The 18,200-nt window shown below is 33.6% G+C and overlaps 1 protein-coding gene across 3 annotated transcripts in view; it reads right to left on the reverse strand.

Moving 5' to 3' along the window:
• The window catches only part of SNTG1 (syntrophin gamma 1), a 318,971-nt gene that overhangs the window by 17,558 nt on the left and 283,213 nt on the right, over positions 1–18,200 (reverse strand). For all 3 annotated transcript variants that reach the window (XM_065753302.1, XM_065753304.1, XM_065753303.1), the window contains 2 exons: positions 8,043–8,195; positions 4,029–4,121 (listed from right to left, as the gene is read on the reverse strand). In XM_065753302.1, the coding sequence (XP_065609374.1) occupies positions 4,029–4,121; positions 8,043–8,195 (246 nt within the window). The remainder of the gene's footprint in view (positions 1–4,028; positions 4,122–8,042; positions 8,196–18,200) is intronic.

Here is an 18,200-nt window from a genome sequence, read left to right on the forward strand (position 1 = left end):
TTTAATAGTGGAAATATCAATGTAGAAGTAACTTGGGGATACTTGTTCTTCAGTGTGTTAACAACTGTCACAGTGGTTTATAGCAAAGGTCTATTTATCCCAGCATCTTGTTCTCAAAAGTGATCAAAATCAGAATGTGGGGAAGAGTGAAAATGCCTATATAGTACCCTCTAATGCAATTGCAGCTTCCAGAGTTTTGCATCTCAAAAGACAGTAAAACTGATGTTGCTTGTTCATTTAATTATATTCATTAGATCTTTCCTCCAAGTACTTGTCCAAGACCCTTTCAACTTCTTTAAAATATTTTCTATCTGTGGTACAGTTCTGCAAGGAGCAAAAGCTGGTCTGAATGAGGTATTTGACACTGAATTCTGGAGTCCATAGAATTTACCTTAAAGTTCAGTGTTAATGGGAAAAGGAGAAGTTGACTTTCATGACTAATAGAAAAATAATAGAAGTGAGCAGATAGTGAAAGAATTGCAACTGCTACTGGCAGCCAATTTATTCATATGTTCTATTTATCTGGGAGAATTTCTATTTATTTTAGGAATGATGAGATCCGTGACTGAACAGTTTTTCTACTACCATGACTTATGAAAGATAATAGTTTGTACTGTTTTTTTAAATATTAATTGTAAAAATTCATGCAATCTGTTAACAACCAGATGCAATTGTTCATGGATAGTACAGCATTTCAAGAAGTGTTTTTGTCTTTAATTCTGAGTTTGTTAATTCATGTGGCAGTTGCCAGGAGATTCATATAATTGTAACTTACAAACTTATATTTTTATACTCATAATATATTGATCATTTAGTTCAAATTTTATTCATTATTTCTTATTCTTTATTTTCTTGTTTGTTTTCTTTTTCACAGTCCTTTATTTGTGAAGAGATTTTGAACTCATTCATTAAGTGGAGAACTTAAAGTATAAGTTCACGTGACTAAACAATTCAAGTTTTATATTCATATAGCAGGACTGTCAAAGAATATTATGAGCCAGGACACAACCTGCCATAATTATAATGAAATAATGGAGGTAATGCTTTTCCTATTTAAGTGCTTGTGAAAATGGTAGCCTATTTTTAAAAGAAAACTATCAAGTGTTAAGCAAAACTCTTTTTACCAGGCAAAAGTACAAGCAAGAAAAACAGAGAAAACATAGACAGTGAAAGTGAAAAAGATAGAAGGAGAACTAGTAGATGAGTAACTTTAACAAAAATGAAAAATAGTTTTTTCAAGGAAAATCACTCCTGCCACAGCATGAAACTCCTTTTCTTTGGGTGGTGTTGGGAGCTTTGAAGATTAGGGTGAGATAGGAGGTGGTTAATGATGGATTTGGCACACCAGCAGGAGACCATGTGTCTCTGCAGCCCATATGGAAGTGCAGAGAATGCATAGTATCAAGAGAGATTGCTAAAGCTGGTCTAGATTCAACAAATTCTTTGAGAGCTGATACTCACTGCAGGGCTAGCAGGAGAGAAGGAGGAGGACCAGCATAGTCTGTCAGGTGATGCAAAACATATCACCCTTTCTCATCTATCCTCAGTCACACTTTGGTGAAACATCCTGTGAGTTCTTTAAACATGTACTTCCATCACTGTTTGGACCCTCAAGATCCCCAGACAGTCTACTAGGAATGGTGCACGACTTAAAATTTTACAACTTTTTGGATGCTGAGTCTGGAAGCCACCACAGAAGGATCAGTTTCACCATGTGGTTTCATGTCTTTAAAGATGAAGAGGAGAGAGGAAAATGAGTAAAACTGACTTATGCTTTTATAATTGTTCAGGAGTCATGAGTTTTCTCAAGCGTGCGTGACTCAGAAGACAGAGATTTGCATGACATAGAACCACAGAATCATTAAGGTTTGGAAAAGACCTCTAAGATCATCTAGTCCAACTGTTCACCTTCCACCAATATTGCTCACTAAACCTTGTCCCTAAGTACATCTACTCTTTCCTTAAACACCTCCAGAGACAGTGACCCTTCCACCTCTCTGGGCTGCCCTTTCCAATACCTCACAACTCTTTCAGAGAATAAATTCTTCCTAATATCCAACTCAAACGTCCCCTGATACAATTCGAGGTCATTCCTTCTTCGTTTTCTTATGTTGTTATCAAACAATCAAAGCTTCATTTTAGTCATTTTGCATTTTGGATCTTCTGCTACTTAGTTGTGCAGTGTGGTTTTAGTCTGAGCAGGGAAGAAAGTTGTGCTTCTACAAGGCAGTGTTACCAGCCTACCCAATCAAGTTTCTTCTGGCTTGAAGTGGAAGCTAGAAGAAATTTTTTTCTGCACTTATTTTAGTACTGGTGATCATCATGTATTTTGGTGGAAAAATGTTGTGTTGCAAGAATGGGGAAGGGCTGAGTGCAAATTTGTTGGCAAAGCTAATTGTTGGCTCATTGTTTTAGCAGTTGATTTTAATATTTGAAATACTTTTCTGCTCTTTGATATCAAAGAAAAAAAATTAAAAGTATTAGACAAGAGAGAATATGTTTTATAAGTAATAATGTTCATTACAATGAAGTCTCCGGAAATTTTGTAAAACCGGAAAGGTATAGTGACCAGTTTAAGAAAAAAGCTCAGTGAAGTTATATCTCTGCAAGAACTTCTTATCTTTATCTGCAAAACTGTAGTACATTTCCTGAAAATATACTGAAGGGGTATCACACTATTCAGCTGTGGTTATGCTTATACAGGTGATTTTGCTTATACTTTGCTACCTTAAATTTATGATGTGCATGTACTGAAACTAATGGTTTCAAAAGTCTTATAAGAACAAGGGGAATCCTACACAGTCTTTCTCCACTATGTAATTCCATTGCACTGACCTACATGAAAATTTAGGACTTGAATTCAACACAACTTGTGCAAAAATCAGATTGAAGTGGGAAGAAAAAGGAGTTTGATCAATGGAGTAATGCGGTCAGAAGGGCTGACTTGAGATATATGATAGGAGCACATTCTTTGGAGAAAAGGGCATTTTCAACAGTTAGTGATGAGTACTCTCACCTGCAGCATCTCCAATGAAAAAATAACTGGAGAAAAAATATTTAACATTCTTCCATAACAGCGGTGTCAAGTAGTAGCAATAACAGTCTACTTACACTTCAGTACTTGTTAGCAATTAATGCAAATGCAATCATACTTAGGCGATAAATGACTTTATTGAGATTCAGACCTGTGTTAGTACAATGTAGAAAGTGATGGCTTATTATTCACATGTCACCAGTTGTACTGAGTATTTTTAATACCAACTGGAAAAGCATGAGATAAAGACAATAGTTGAATTGAACTGAATGATACTGGAGGTGAATGGAGTTAAATCCAGCTGGTGACTGGTCAAGAGCAGTGTCCCCCAGCAGTCAGTACTGGGGCCTGTTCTGTTTAAATGTTTACTGATGACCTGGATGAGGGGCCTAGTAAGTCTGCAAATGATACCAAGCTGGGAGGAAGGGTCAAACTGCCTGGGGATAGCACGGCCCTACAGAGGAATCTGGACAGGCTGGATTGGTAGGCTGAGGCCAGTGTGATGAAATTTAAGATGAAGTACCAGATCCTGCACTTTGGCCACAACAACTCCAAGCAACATGACAAGCTCGGGGCACTGTGATGGAAGTATTATTGTCATAATAATACACATGCCCAATCAGGAGAAAAGAAAAAAAAAAAAGATCCTTTTACAGCTTATACATCAGCTTGAAATCAAGATTATTTCCTCTCAGAAAATAGGATGCATCAGTGAAAGAAAAATCAAACTGTATCAGTCTGAGTTTTCATATGAAATTAAAGAATGAAGACTTCATTTAAAGTTGGCATTGGCTCTCAGAACATGGCTTCTCTTATCATTTAGTAATCATTTCTAAGTTTAAAATAGAACATAAGAGTTGAGAGTTGACATGAAATTACCTCTTGCAAGAGTAAAAAGAAAAATGGTGTGTTTTAAGGATTTATTTTTTATCTTAAAGTGTAAGAAATTAGGAGGAATAGTAGCCCACACTGAAAAGAAGTCTTAGGTCTTTACCTTTGTGGCAGCGTCAAAACAGACAAAGCCCATGCTAAAGTCAATGGTAAGTCCCATGAGATGGCTCTCCAAAACGCAGGCATATGTCTTGCACTGTAAATGAAAAATCAGAGAAGGCAGTTACCACAGAACATATTTCTTCAACATTTTTTCTAGGACCAGAATTTCTTTGTGTCACTGTACATGTATCTAAAAATCATCGTTTGAAAAAATAAAATGCAATTTGTGTGTAAATAGGCCAATTGACTGCAGAGTAGCATTAAGTCATATGCTATTATGTGACCCACCAAAGGCGTGAAAGCAAAATTTCCCTTGGGAAACTGAAGATTTCTTACTGTTGTGGTGGAGAAAACTGACTAGTCTATTTTCTTACAACACTGAAATAATTTAATGTATTTTACTAGATGTCTGTCTGAATTCAGACAGAACAGGGGTGCACGTAGTCATTATAATTATAAATGCATGAAAAAGAATGACAATTGTTAATCATAAAAGCAATGATTTAATTCTTTTTTTGTCACAGTCATATGGTATTTGTATTTTTGATAGCAAATAAAATTGTGGGGTTTATTTGTGCTGTGTTTTTTTTGTTGGTTTTTTTTTTCTTTTTTTTTGCTGGGTTTTCTTTTGAGCAGCCATAGCATAAAACTGCTATGAAAATGTAAACTTTGATTCTAAATCATCATTGTTAGAAAATAAGGTGATATTGCCTTTGGCAATATCTCATTAGTAGAAGAAAAGAGCATTCATCAGTAAAAAAGTAATGTATTTCCCAGTGACTTACTACGTAATAAATTCTCACATGCAAAAATGTTCAAGTTTTCCATGCAAAGCAAAATAATTATGCAGAATTATTTTGCTAACTTCTTACAGGATATATAAAACAACTACACTTATTTGCAAGATCTTCAAGCCTTTGCTTAGAATACAAATATGGCAAGGAGACAGTATCTCAGATTCAAAATATGTATTGCCATGTAATTCATCTGATCTCCCCCTCAGCAGCAGTTGTCCTGTCTACAATGCATTTTGCAGCACCACACTGAGCTGTCACAGCTACCTCTATAACAACATTGCTTAAACATAGCTCTTTTCCTGGGCTAATGAGTTTCATTGAAAAGATAAGATTTATGAGAAGCAGGAAATATCAGCCTGGCCTTAATGTTGCTCTGAAAAAGCTACCCACTTCCCACACTGTAGGCACTTTCTGCAGGCAATACACAACTTGTGGAGAAACGTCTAGTTCAGCACAACATGGGCACTGGTGGCCAGAAAGTGCACTGTAAGGCACAGGCTACCAGTGGAGTGGCTTACTGTATGATGTAATTCTATCCAGAAGACTTGATAATTAAGAAGTTTGTATATATTTATCTTGTATTTTAGTCTTTAAGAATCACTGATAAAAAAATATTGTAGAAGTATGGCTTTGATCACTGTCTGTTCACATATAGGTCATAAAAAACTTATCAAAACAGAAATATCTCCCTCTCAGAAGACAGCAGAAAATATTCCAGCATTCACTTCTTCTTCTTTCACACAATACAGAATCTTAAATTGAGTTTATCAATAATTTAGCAGATCAGGGGCTGGAGGAGACTCAGAGCGTTATTTTCTTTAGAGCCTACCTCCTCAATAACATCCAGTTTAACTTACGGAAACAATGATAAATTGTAAGTCTACCATAAGCTATATCTGAAGCAAAGGGAAACCAGACTACAAATCCAAGATACAACTCAGATGCAACTTCAGAGGAGACGAAATTCTAAAGTAAGGCACTACAAATCTGTATACATAATAATCTTTACATTAGGTCACAAGCAAATACAATAGAAATAAGAATAGAAAGAGAAAAAAAAAGATGGAAATGGTGAAAACTTTAGCATAAATAGTAGGAACTTTTTATGGGAACTTGACAATCATATAATTGTACTTCATTATATACATATATATTTCAGTTTCATGATTCTTCACAAAGCTGTGAGATAGAGAGGAAAAGGGATCTCCATTTTAACTTTTTTTCTTAATTGGTTTAATAGTTAATTAAAAAAAAAAAATATATATATATATATATCAGCTACTTTTGTTACTCTAAATAAAACTACCAAAGAGAAAGTACAACACATTATTATGACTCACACTATAGTGTCATATTTGTCACATATTATTGCCAATTATCAACTTTTTATTCTTTCTGCAAAAAAAAATCTGCATGCCTAACTTCTATTTTAGATAGACATCTGGCAGAAGCTATGAATTAGGCTTAAATAGAATTTATACATCTTTGTAGTGAGGCATTTTTAAAATATATACATTTGTGATACATTCTTTAGACAAAATTGTGTTTCATTTAAACTTAGAGGTTAATGCCAATTTATATTAGTTGAGAAACATTATTTGCATGATTATAGCATAATATGCAAAACATTTGAATAATTTTAAATGGCTGTTTGAAACAGCAGTTATTTTCTCAAAATTACATGATTTCATAGTATGACAAACCTGCACACAGCTGGATTACCATTCACATGAAATATGAATATTTATATGTGTATAACTGCATAAAACAGAACTTTAGGAAACATTTACAGTTGATATATTTATTTTGAACCTGCCCCCTTTTTTATAACTCAGAGCAATGAAAGAACTTTTCAGAGACAAATTATATCACTACCTATTCAAACTAGGCTTCATGTTCATCTGGAAACTGATGGATAAAAGCAGTAACAGATTGCTGAAAGAAAATATGGAAAATAAGGTTATATTAAAAAAAAAAAGTTATGTTTTGTTTCATTTCCAAACTGGTATATAGAAATAGAGGCAAGAAAGAGAGGTGAAATAATAAAAGTGCATGTTCCATAGTAATAACATCACAAGATGGCTGTTTTTTCATTTTTACAAACATGCTGTAAGGACTCAGGAAATAAATAACTTGAGTTCTTAACTGTTACTCTGAACATCGACAGTGTGAAAAGTTGAAAATTTGAAGTTAAGTTTTTTAGAGAAATTCTTTTTGGGTGATGGGAATAATTTTGAATAAATGAAGTTCTCATACCTGAGAGGAAAAACTAAACTAGGAATGCTGCAGCATGATTCAGTATCAGAGACAAACAAATACGAAGTGAATTCTGGGTTAAAGGTTATTTTAGAAAATTGCCATATCTTCTTTTATTGACAGCACAGTAGGCTTTCTGTGAACAATATTACAGATAGTTATGCAGGAAACACAAAGCATCTTAAATATTTAGTAGCAGAAGTATATGCTGCTGAAAATTTTATACAGAAAAAATAAATTTGTATTCCTTAGCACAACAACCAGAGCTCAAAAGATAAGAGTAGCTCCTGCAAATGGTAGTAGAGCACACTAACTTAAAAGATACAAATGGAACCTTCTCAGACTCCTCCTCCAGTGAAGGTAATAAGAATTAAAACTAACAGTAATGAATCATTTACAAAATGGATCACCATTAGTGTATTAGCTAGCGCTCAGTTCATCTGCAATGTTGGCTTGTAGGTCAGAAGAAGCCAGTATATATATATTTATAAATAATATCTATCTATTTATCTATCTATATCTATCTATCTGTATGTATGTATGTATGTATGTATGTATATATATGTAGCTAACAATTTGTCTAAATAAAAATAATAATAATAAAAAAACAACTGTCAGAGCTTGTGTTAACATGAGAATGCAGAAAATGATGGCACGGAAAGTGAGCATTAGCCAATATGTGCAGGGGGTAATACAGTAATGATTTTGTAGGAGTGTGTACAGAACTCGTGGCAACTTTAACTAAAACTATCCCATCCACATTATTCTTAATGCTTGGAACATTAAAATACCCAATAGGATTATAACATCTGTGGTTTTTGTTCTTCTACATTTTTCTCCTATTTGTTCCTAAAATAACAATTTGAGATTTCCATACGACAGAGAATGTCTTCATTTAAATCTTTACTTTGTTATAAACTGTTAATGCATCAAAAGGTAATCATCAAGGCAGTTGTTCTCACCTGTATCCGTTCAACTTCTAAAAAAGTTGCTGTCTGGAATGCTTTTTCCCATAGTGCTAGGTCAGACTCTAATTCCACAGAAAAGTAAAGATCTTCTCCGGATTCAGATTGGACACCAAAACAATGTTTCCGTCGGTCCAGTAGATCACTGTCCTGATAAAAACCTGAAGTTATTTAATCTGTCGTACATCAATAAATATACATTTTTTTTTTTGTAAATATGCCTGATTTCTAATCTAAACATGGGCATCACAAATAATTTTAAACAGGATCCTGATATTCAGGATGGTACAGAACAACACAGTATATCTGGCATAAGTTTTATTATTTTATTTTTAACACATTGTCAACAATTTTATCAGATAAATGCCATTAAATTGGGTAAATAATACAAAAGGCAACCATTTTTTATTCATGTGAGAACAAAAAGATCAACTTTTCTGACCTGTGTCACTCTCCCATCCTAGTTTGAAAGGCTGGACATAAGAAGCAAGGAATTTAAGTATCTGAAATGCCCATCTGTCCTATTTTGCTTATGGAGGCTAGATAAAATAAGGCCATATTTCTGATGGCTTAAAAAATCCACTGTAAAATTTGTATACAGCTGTATATTATCAGAAGAGACTATGCTGCCTGCCAGTGATTAGTTTGCTGGCTTTGGATCTGGAGAAGGAAGTTACTTTTGGCTTTACCTTCAACAGAACAACATACAGTGAACGTCTAATTGCAGAAAAATATAACATTAAATGATTGCTAGCAAATCAAAGAATAATCAAGTTAATTAGTAAATCTACCACTTAAATGTTTTTCAAAGATTTTTTTTAATTTATTTTTATTTTCCTGAGAGAGTAGAGGATACTTTATTCTATAATTCTGGCATTTGTCCTTGTGAAAAATATCCTTGCAGAAAATGTTTTAATTAATATTGTCCCTATTGCAGTAAAGCAGCTGTCACAAACCACAGGCTCACCAGCTGTCCTTGCAAACAGTTCTGAAAATTTGGGTACATTTAGCTTGGGTGAAATTTCTACATGTTATCCTATTGCAGAGGCCATAATTGAGATCAGCAAAGTACTTCCAGGATAGTACTCCCATCTGGTTATACGCAACTTGAACAGAACAAAGGGACCATAACTAGTAATACAAGCCTTACATCGTTCAAGCCAACATGAGGCAGACTACAAGGAACCTAGAACTGGCAGAGAATGGAAATGTATGGAACAGTATTCTCTATAATAAACTATTACAGTTGAGCAGGGCAGGAGGCAGTAGTGGAATAAGCACTACTTTCCCCCTTTTCATTCAAGTAACAGACCTACTCAAGAAGGGTAGGACAGCATCCATTCCTGGGTGCTCTTGGTTCAAAATTGTTTTAGTGTCTAGAAAAAACAGCTGTGAAGGCAATATAGCCTTTTTTAATCACCATGAGTAATGGATAAAAGGATAGAAAAACCAGAATGAACATAGTCTCTTTGATTTTAAGAACAGCATATTCAAAAATATATACAGATTAATTTTTTGTATTCAGAAGGCTATGTAGATGAACTAGTTAGGCGTAGCTAAATAAGTCTGTCTCCTATGGAAAATTCTTATCTGTCAGTTCTTATTACAGTAGACTTTGGACTGCATTCAAAACATAGGTCATAATGTCTAGGTTGCTGTTGATGACAACTCTCTTGTATTGCATGCTCAGCCTTGAAGTATACAGAACAGTATCACTATGTCAAATGTTTAATCTTGTGAATACTGTGTATCAACATAAAACATATCATCTAGTACCTGGCAAAACAAACTCCAACAAACAGGAACTGTCTGAATAAAGGTGATAGTCAATCCAGCTTCTTTCTTTCAAGGAAGAACAGCTACTTCATACAGTGCAACAGCAATTTTCAGCTAACAGATTTTAACGGAGTCTTAAATTCATCACAGTCCCATAATTACAGCTGATTGAATGGACTTACTGGTCCATAACCAAATAGATATATTCAGTATGAAGTTTAACAAAACTAATGGTTAAGGCACAGATTGTTTCCAGGGAAGGGCTGAATTCTTCATTCTCGTAATCTCAGATGAAACTAAAAATAGTTTTAATTCATCTCCATTTATTCTTGACAAGAGGCAACAGTAGAAATATACAAGCAACAATTCAACTATTCATGTTTCAAAACAGTGCTAGGCACTATGTGGGCTTACAAGCATTGGTGTCACACCAAGAAACTGAAGTAACAGACATTAATTTTAAATGGAAGGAATCACAATGCCTGGTTCCAGAATGTGTATCTCTGTGTCTTTGCTTCACAGGGTACAGTTAAGGTTTAACTCTTTTAAATTATGCTTTTAGACTTTCATTTTTTTACTGTTGTTTTTTGTTTATGTTATTATTATTTTTTTCTTCCTACTAATAAGAATATGCTGGCTATGTAAAATGGTTGGGTTCTTTTATAAACTGTGGAAATGAAAGTACTGAAGTTGTACTGAGATTGATCTCTTAAAATGTGCTTGAAAGTGCAAGAATGTTGGAACAGTCTTTTGAAGCGATTATATAAAAATTTGTGCCTTCAATTACCGATATTGTTAGCAATAATTGCACTAGATCCTACTGAGCATTTCATGAATCCTAGAGACTGGAGGGAGAAAGAGGAGATATTATGGAATATTAACCCATACTTTTGCTATTTTTCCATTAAAATGAGAACATATTGCATTTAGAGAAAATCTAATCGATTCAAGGTAGCATTTTCTGTCACTGGTTTACAAAAAATTAAATTATTTGAACTGCTATATCAGATTGCGACAAATTAAACACATGATGTACATATTAACAAAACAGACTAAAGCATAGCTATAAAAAAGGGCACAAAATAAAATTAAAATAGATTTTTTTTTTTACCAGAAAATAACATAGAAAAATAATCTGAAATATTATGGGAATTTATTTTTTCAAATTTTCATTGCAAATAAATAAATAAAAGCAATGAAAATGCATGACAATTTGACAATGTAGTGAAACAAAATATTATATTTTTTTTTATTAGTTCCAATATTATCATTTGCAAGTACTTTTGATTTTGATATCCGTGTTATGGACAATGTAATGGTATGGCAAAAATGATAACGGTAACAACAAGATCCTGTCAAATATATTTGAATGGTATACATCCACTTACAATGACGTCTCCATATATATGAGATAATTACTTCTTCTTTTGTAGTATTTTCTTCTGTTTGTAAAAACAATTTGACGTGCCTGCAAGACACTCTTTAGTACCACTTCTGCTCCTCTTTGCTGCATGACTTTTCTTAAGTTTTCATTTGTGCTCAGGCATGTAAAAAGTGAAACCTATATACCAAATCACAGATTTAACCCTACTTTCATTTACGTTATACATAACTGTAGGAAACAATAAGTACACAGCTTAAAAGACAGCTATTGTAAAATCCTAGAAAAGGCAGGAATTCAAAGTGAAATTTTGTCTCAGGAATCCAACTGAGAATTACCCCAAACTATCTGTAAACTTAAGATGAACCTGTTGGGAATCTTAACAATAGGCTTGGATTAAGAAGTCATTATTAATTGATTCTTACAGAATAGTTCCTTGAGTTAAAATATAAAATAATGTTCTACACAGTTAAAATGCAGTTACAACTTTTTATTTTGATCCCACATTTTTATTATCACTCGCAAGTCAATTATACTGGTAATGATCAGCTGTACTATTTGCCCCTGATGTTCTCAATGTGAATTAATATGGACTCTCTGAAGATGAACAGTCAGAAAGCTCGTAGCAGTATGCTAATTTCCTTCTGGAAGGAAAGTAGCCCTGCTGAAGGATGTATGGTGAGAAAAGTCTTTGGCTTATACCCAGCTTCAGGGTAATCCAGCATCTCTGCTGACAGGATGGTATGACTTCTGCTTGCCTAATTAATAATGATGTCCGTGTTAAGTGAGAGTAATAAATTTGTCTAAGGGAACTAAACATGGCTCATTAGACAGATCCTTTCAAATTAAGGCAGAATGCCTCTTTATCACTAAGCAGTGACATCACTTTCTCTACAGCAAGAGAATTTTTTCTCTTTGAAATACTGGCCTCTCCAGAAATAACAGTGCTCCTTTTAGATTACATGTATCTTTTCATTTTATGTATGATGGAGTAAATGAATACTCATATTTGGGCTATTTGTTCAATCCACTAAGATGTAAGAAACACTGAACTTTGACTACAATTGGGTAAAGACCAATTTTCTATTCTGCAATGGTTTGTGAATGATTAAACAAAATTTTGTCCACATGCTGCACGTCCATGGTAGGACCTTTACCCAGAAGGACTTGTTTGAGAACAGTCTTAAATACTGTTTTTCTTGTTAAAAATATAGGATATAATATATAATGTACAAAGTAATTAGGAAGTTGAACTGTATATACCTGTGACACTGGTGAACTGTTTTTAACATGAACAATAAACTATGTAAGATGCTCAAAACCATTCAGACAAGAGTTATATACATAAAAAAACAGACCTTGATATATTTTATTTCCTCTTTCAAAGTCAGGTAAAACTTAATGTTTGTGATAGTGATTATAATTCTTAATAACGCATAGTTAAAAAGACTCACACAACCTGATTCTTTTTTTGACTACTTTAGACAGCCCCAAAATAAAAAGAAATTTGTTCTACAAAACTCTCTCCCATCAATTCAAGATTGCAGGTGACTGTAAGGAATGATTACATCGTGCCTTTACACCTACTGGCACTAGCATCAGAACACTGATTATTTTACACTTATTATCTCCATCTACATATACAGAACTCCCTTTCTAAGGGATCCTAATGATCTATTTCTTTATCTGAATCTTTGGGAACACTCTTTTTGGGCATCACCATTAGTTGCCATGGTGATAGTTCTAATAGCATTTACAGGCAGCATGAAACAGATTCACTCCAAAGTGAAAAAAGAGATAATTCTCCAAAAAATACTCATTAATCAAATAATAAAGAAAAAAACACCCTATGTGACTTACACGCAAACATGTACAGACACGTGTCATCCTTTTAAACCCTCCTGAATTTCAATGTCAAAAATATGTTTAAAAAAAAAAGTTGCAATTGCATACACATGTTTATTTAAGTAGCCGTAGAAACACAGATAACCTAAGACAGGGCACAATATTTTTCAGTGTTCAAATTTTATGAAAATATGCATTCAGAAGGGAAAAAAAAATTATGTGTACAGGATAAGTTTTAGTTTCAATTAAATTTCCATTAAAAAGATCTGTCTGATTACTTAACAGAAATAAAATGTTATTTCCCTATAAACTACTTGGTACAGTAGTAAGCACAAATGTAAAGTTACTTTCCTGTTCTTCCAGATTAAAAGATAATGCAGTCTCAAAGACTCACTTGAATCAGAACATGAATCTGAATATAGGCTCCCCTAGAGTTAGCACCATAATTATATCTGTTTCTTCCTTAATGATGTTCACCCAGAAATGTGTTTATTTTAATGCCATACGAGTACAATTTTCAAAGGTTTTCATAAATAAGATTCATCTTTATAGGAAAAGAAAGTAGACTATTCTAATACTTTCCAGAGAAGCATTTGTGGATGTTTTCTGTTAAAGATAAATTAGAGAATAAATAGTTACCTAAAATGTGATGATCATCACCTTGGGGATTTATTAAGGTATTGTATTCCTCCAGACTCTGAGGTATTATTGGCTGGAAATTAAATTTGAGAACAGATCCCAGAAGAATAAATGTTACAATAAAAGACTACAATGCTCAGGTCTTTTATTTTAATTTTTCTTTCCAACTTTCTCAAACTTAAGAAAGTGTGGTGATATTCATTTCCATTTAAGTATTGTTTTCGTGTTCAAGTTTTAGTCCAAACAGTTGAAACAGTTTTGTGAAATAAATTAGGAAAAAAAATGAAATTTGTTTGTCCATTTCATATATGAACAAACAAATATACAGAGAGAGAACCATCCCTGAAACATCTTTTGAAGCAGCTCTGGAGTTTACATTCTTTGTAACTGCAATGAATGCTTCTGAAAAAATTAACATCTGCTCCAAAATTCAGACATGATCTTCACAGCTGGTAATCTTATGTTATTGCTCATGAGAAATAAGAATTGAATACACTGTTCCTCCATCAAGAAACTAATTCTTCAAGAAGCAAAAAGATGCACTTGACTCAAAGAAAAACTGGACTGAAAAATTTTGTGGAAGAACGGGCCTCTCAAGTGGTAAAATATATTGGAAGGATAAGAACTCAACCTAATGAAATAAAGGCTGGAAGAAAACCCAACCAACAGACTGCTCATTATAAAAAAAATAAAATAAATATGACATATGTTAATACTTAAATTCTAGCTTAAAGAAGTTTGTGATTAAATGATGGTAAGCTGAGAACAAATTAGGGTAGCACAGTGTTGGCTATCCATATTCCTCTCCATAAATGTTTAAGAAAAAATATTTTATATTTTCTTTTCAATAGTGCAAAGAAGTTGAAAATGCCTATGAAAAATAATATTCTATAAGAAGACTACAAATAAAAAATAGTTACACAATTAATAATTATTTTCAGTGTTGGTTCTGCCTATTGAGACTAAGTAGTGTGCAGACTGCATCAAAGCAACTACCATTTAGTTGACCCTGAGACAGGAACAATATATTTCACATGATGGACAGAGAACAGATCTAGTGAAAAAATACAATACAATCACTGTTGTGTGAAATCCTATGTTTTTTTTTGTGTGAAATACTATGATCCTATCCTAAATTCTTTACATAATGAAACTCCAATGTCTTATGATAAATTTAATTTTTTTAATAGTCAGAAAGACAGGATTAACCACATTGGGAAGTGTTTCCAGAATTGTCTCATATAATTAAGGATTGTAGCCAGAAAACAAGAGAAAAATGCTATATCAAAAAATGAAAAAAAGCCTCCAAAAACTGATGTATCAGAACATATTAGTGAAGAAAACACTGAAATGCACTATAGATTCTGAAAAGTGTCCTGCCTAGATTAAATCTGTGCTCAAACTTTTGATAAATCTTGAACAGCAACTAGGATGTAAAATATACACTTGCTTTTGAAGTGTATGCTTATTTGTTATTTTTCTTTCACATTTAATTTCTGATTTCTTTCATTATTCCTTTTGCCTTATGCTGGAAGTTAAATGTTGGTTTTACGTTACATGTACGTTGCAACAGCCCTGTGGGTTTCATACTTAGAAAGGCAGAAAAAAGCAATTTCTTAGAAGGAAAAGTTGATGTCTTTACCCAGCAGAGAGTTTCTAAGAATCACTGAAATATCTGATGTGTATCGATAATTCTTTTCCTTTTTTCTCTGTGTGTTCATTTTGTTGTTTCTCCTAAGAAATAGGATCACTAACAGTGGCATCCCAGCCCATCTCAGCTTACTCCATTTTCTGAAGGAGAGATAGTTTATGCAATCTTAATATTATAAAAATTAAAAATAAAAAAAACCCACCTCCCTTACAAACAAAGCAAAATTTAACTATCTAAAGTCAAAGAGAAACAGAGTAAGCCTAACTTGGAAGATTTACATTTATAATCTTTTTTTTTCTTTTTTATTTCAGAAAGAAATAAAAAGTTAAAAAGGCCTCATATGGTGGCAATTGTCACGCAACTAATAAAACTGTTTCTGCTTTCAAAAGAAGCCTATTAAATTTCTCTAATTTAACAACACAACAGAATAAAGGATTCTATCACTACATTCACACCAAAAGAAGAATCACAGAATCACAGAAAATGTGGAAGATCAGATAAGTGGTCATCTGGAGCATATCTTAGTTCAAGGAAAGAGCAGCTACATACCCCTGTATGGTTAAAATGATCCAGTAATGGAAATTCAACAGCCTCAGCAGAAGTTTTATTCCAGTAGTGAATAATACTAGCACCTGACATATTTTTCTGTACTGTATAACTAAAGACAACTTAATGGTGGTCATAATGCCAGTGGACAAAGGAAACATTTATCATTTCTACTGTTATCTTATACAAAAAAAAAATTAGAGTGGGAACAGAACCTCTTTTCTCTGGAGACATTAAATATTCCTACTATTAGAGCAGCAGGACTGAGAACCATTTCAATTACTTAGAACTGAAACACTCAGCAGTTTAGTACTTTTTTCCAAGAACTGACATCTTGCTGAGCCCTGGCTACAAGTGTGATTTTCAGCAGATTTAGTACTTGTAAAAAGCATTCATGACTTATGCCACCAAAGCATGAGTTAGTGTAAAGTGCTTTATTGGAATTATATCAGCATGTAAGCCTTATCCACTTAGCAAATTATATTAATATATCTATACTTTAAATAGTTGAGTACACTGGCATTCATTTTAAAATTTATCTATCATTCTCTATAGTCTCCTATGCTTTTTACATACTTTTCCTATATTTGAAGCAATACTATAAATTATTTTTCTCCACAAAACACAACTTCTATTTTGTAACGATGAAGGCTGGTTACTACAAGCTTTTGGGGTTAAAGAACAAAATTAGAGGGCCTTTAAATGGAAAAATTAAGAATTGTATTTGAGTAATTTACACAGTAATGGCTAAAATGAGGAACGAAACCTATGTCTGGTCCTGCAGTGAGAAAAGTATAGCTACATTGATGCGAATGAATGATTTACTATCCTGACACATTGTCAACAGAGACTGCCATTCAGAATTACTCTCACATTTCATTTCAGATCTGACCTGACACCTGAATTTGCTTCCTGTTTAATGCTAAATAAAATACACTGTTTATTGTAAATCTCTGATTATTTTTGCATGACACACTTAAAACAGAGAGGAGTGACTGAATGATAGAAAGTATTATGACACAATTACTAGGAGATGTAACTCAAATAAACAAAGCAAACTTCTTTCATGTAAATGTAGCATTTTTTTTAATCTTTATGATTTATGCAGAAATTTTCACTAGTTCTACTTGCCATGTGGAAAAAAAATATGTAAATAACATTTATTTACCAATTTACTGAAGATACTTAAATCTTGTTTTACAGGAGGCTTGCCTCAAAAGTAACGCCTAATTTTAATTTCTGTAGTCCCTCTTTTTATTTTGTTCTGTATGCCAGAGGCAGATGTTGGTGATATGGCAGTAGGGGATGAACCTTCCCACCAGTATTCTGTTGTTTTCTTGCAATGTGGTAATGATGGCAACAAAAGTATGTCAGTGAATTCCTCCATGAAGAAAAAATGGCACCCACTGACATTCATCAACTGTTGCTGATATGGAGATGAATCAGTGAATATGAACAGTGATAGGTGGGTGGTATGTTTCAGCAGTGGTGACAGTGGTCATCTTCATTGGTGCAGATTTTTATAAGCACAGCATGCAGGCTCTTGTTCATTGCTGGAAAAAGTGAACAGCTAATTACATTTCTGTCTTGAGGTGCCCAAAAGTGAACACCGTACTCGAGGTGGGGCCTCACCAGTGCCAATTACAGAGAAAAGATTACTTCCTTAGTCCTGCTCACCACACCATTCCTGATACCAGCCAGGATGCCATTGGCCTTGTTGGTTACCTGGGCACACTGCTGGCTCATGTTCAGCTGACTGTCCATCAGCCCACCAAGGTCCCTTTCTGTCAGGCAGCTTCCAGCCACTCCTCCCTAAGCCTGTGAGGTTGCCTGGGGTTGTTGAAACCAAAATGCAGGACCCAGCACTTGGCCCTTTTGAAACTCACACAGTTTGCGAGGAAGCATTACTTTTGGAACTACTGATATATATTCACATTTAGAGATACATGCACACACAAACATACCCAAAAGATGCACACAATTCAACAATCTACCAAAAGACAGATTCAATTCAACAAGCTTTGAATTACAGAACAAACCAAGGCCATCTGCCTATTTCTAAAGCAAATGACAAATCTGGTTTCAGTTTTTGAAGTCTTGGTTAATCTTAACATTGGAATCATTTAGCTACTCATGGGGCTTTACCCATCAAAATAGACCACTGGGTGAAATAAGCTTCTTCCAAAATAAATTAATAATATATATTCATGGCAAACTCTATCACCAATTCTGCTGAAAATGACTCATTGATACATTATAGTGTTATCAGATTATCTTGCATAAAAACTAATATAATACTAATACTAATATAAACTAA

Source organism: Cyrtonyx montezumae, unplaced genomic scaffold, assembly GCF_038088225.1.
Source record: "Cyrtonyx montezumae isolate F1298 unplaced genomic scaffold, pur_monq_1.0 scaffold_8, whole genome shotgun sequence".
NCBI classification, from domain to species: domain Eukaryota; kingdom Metazoa; phylum Chordata; class Aves; order Galliformes; family Odontophoridae; genus Cyrtonyx; species Cyrtonyx montezumae.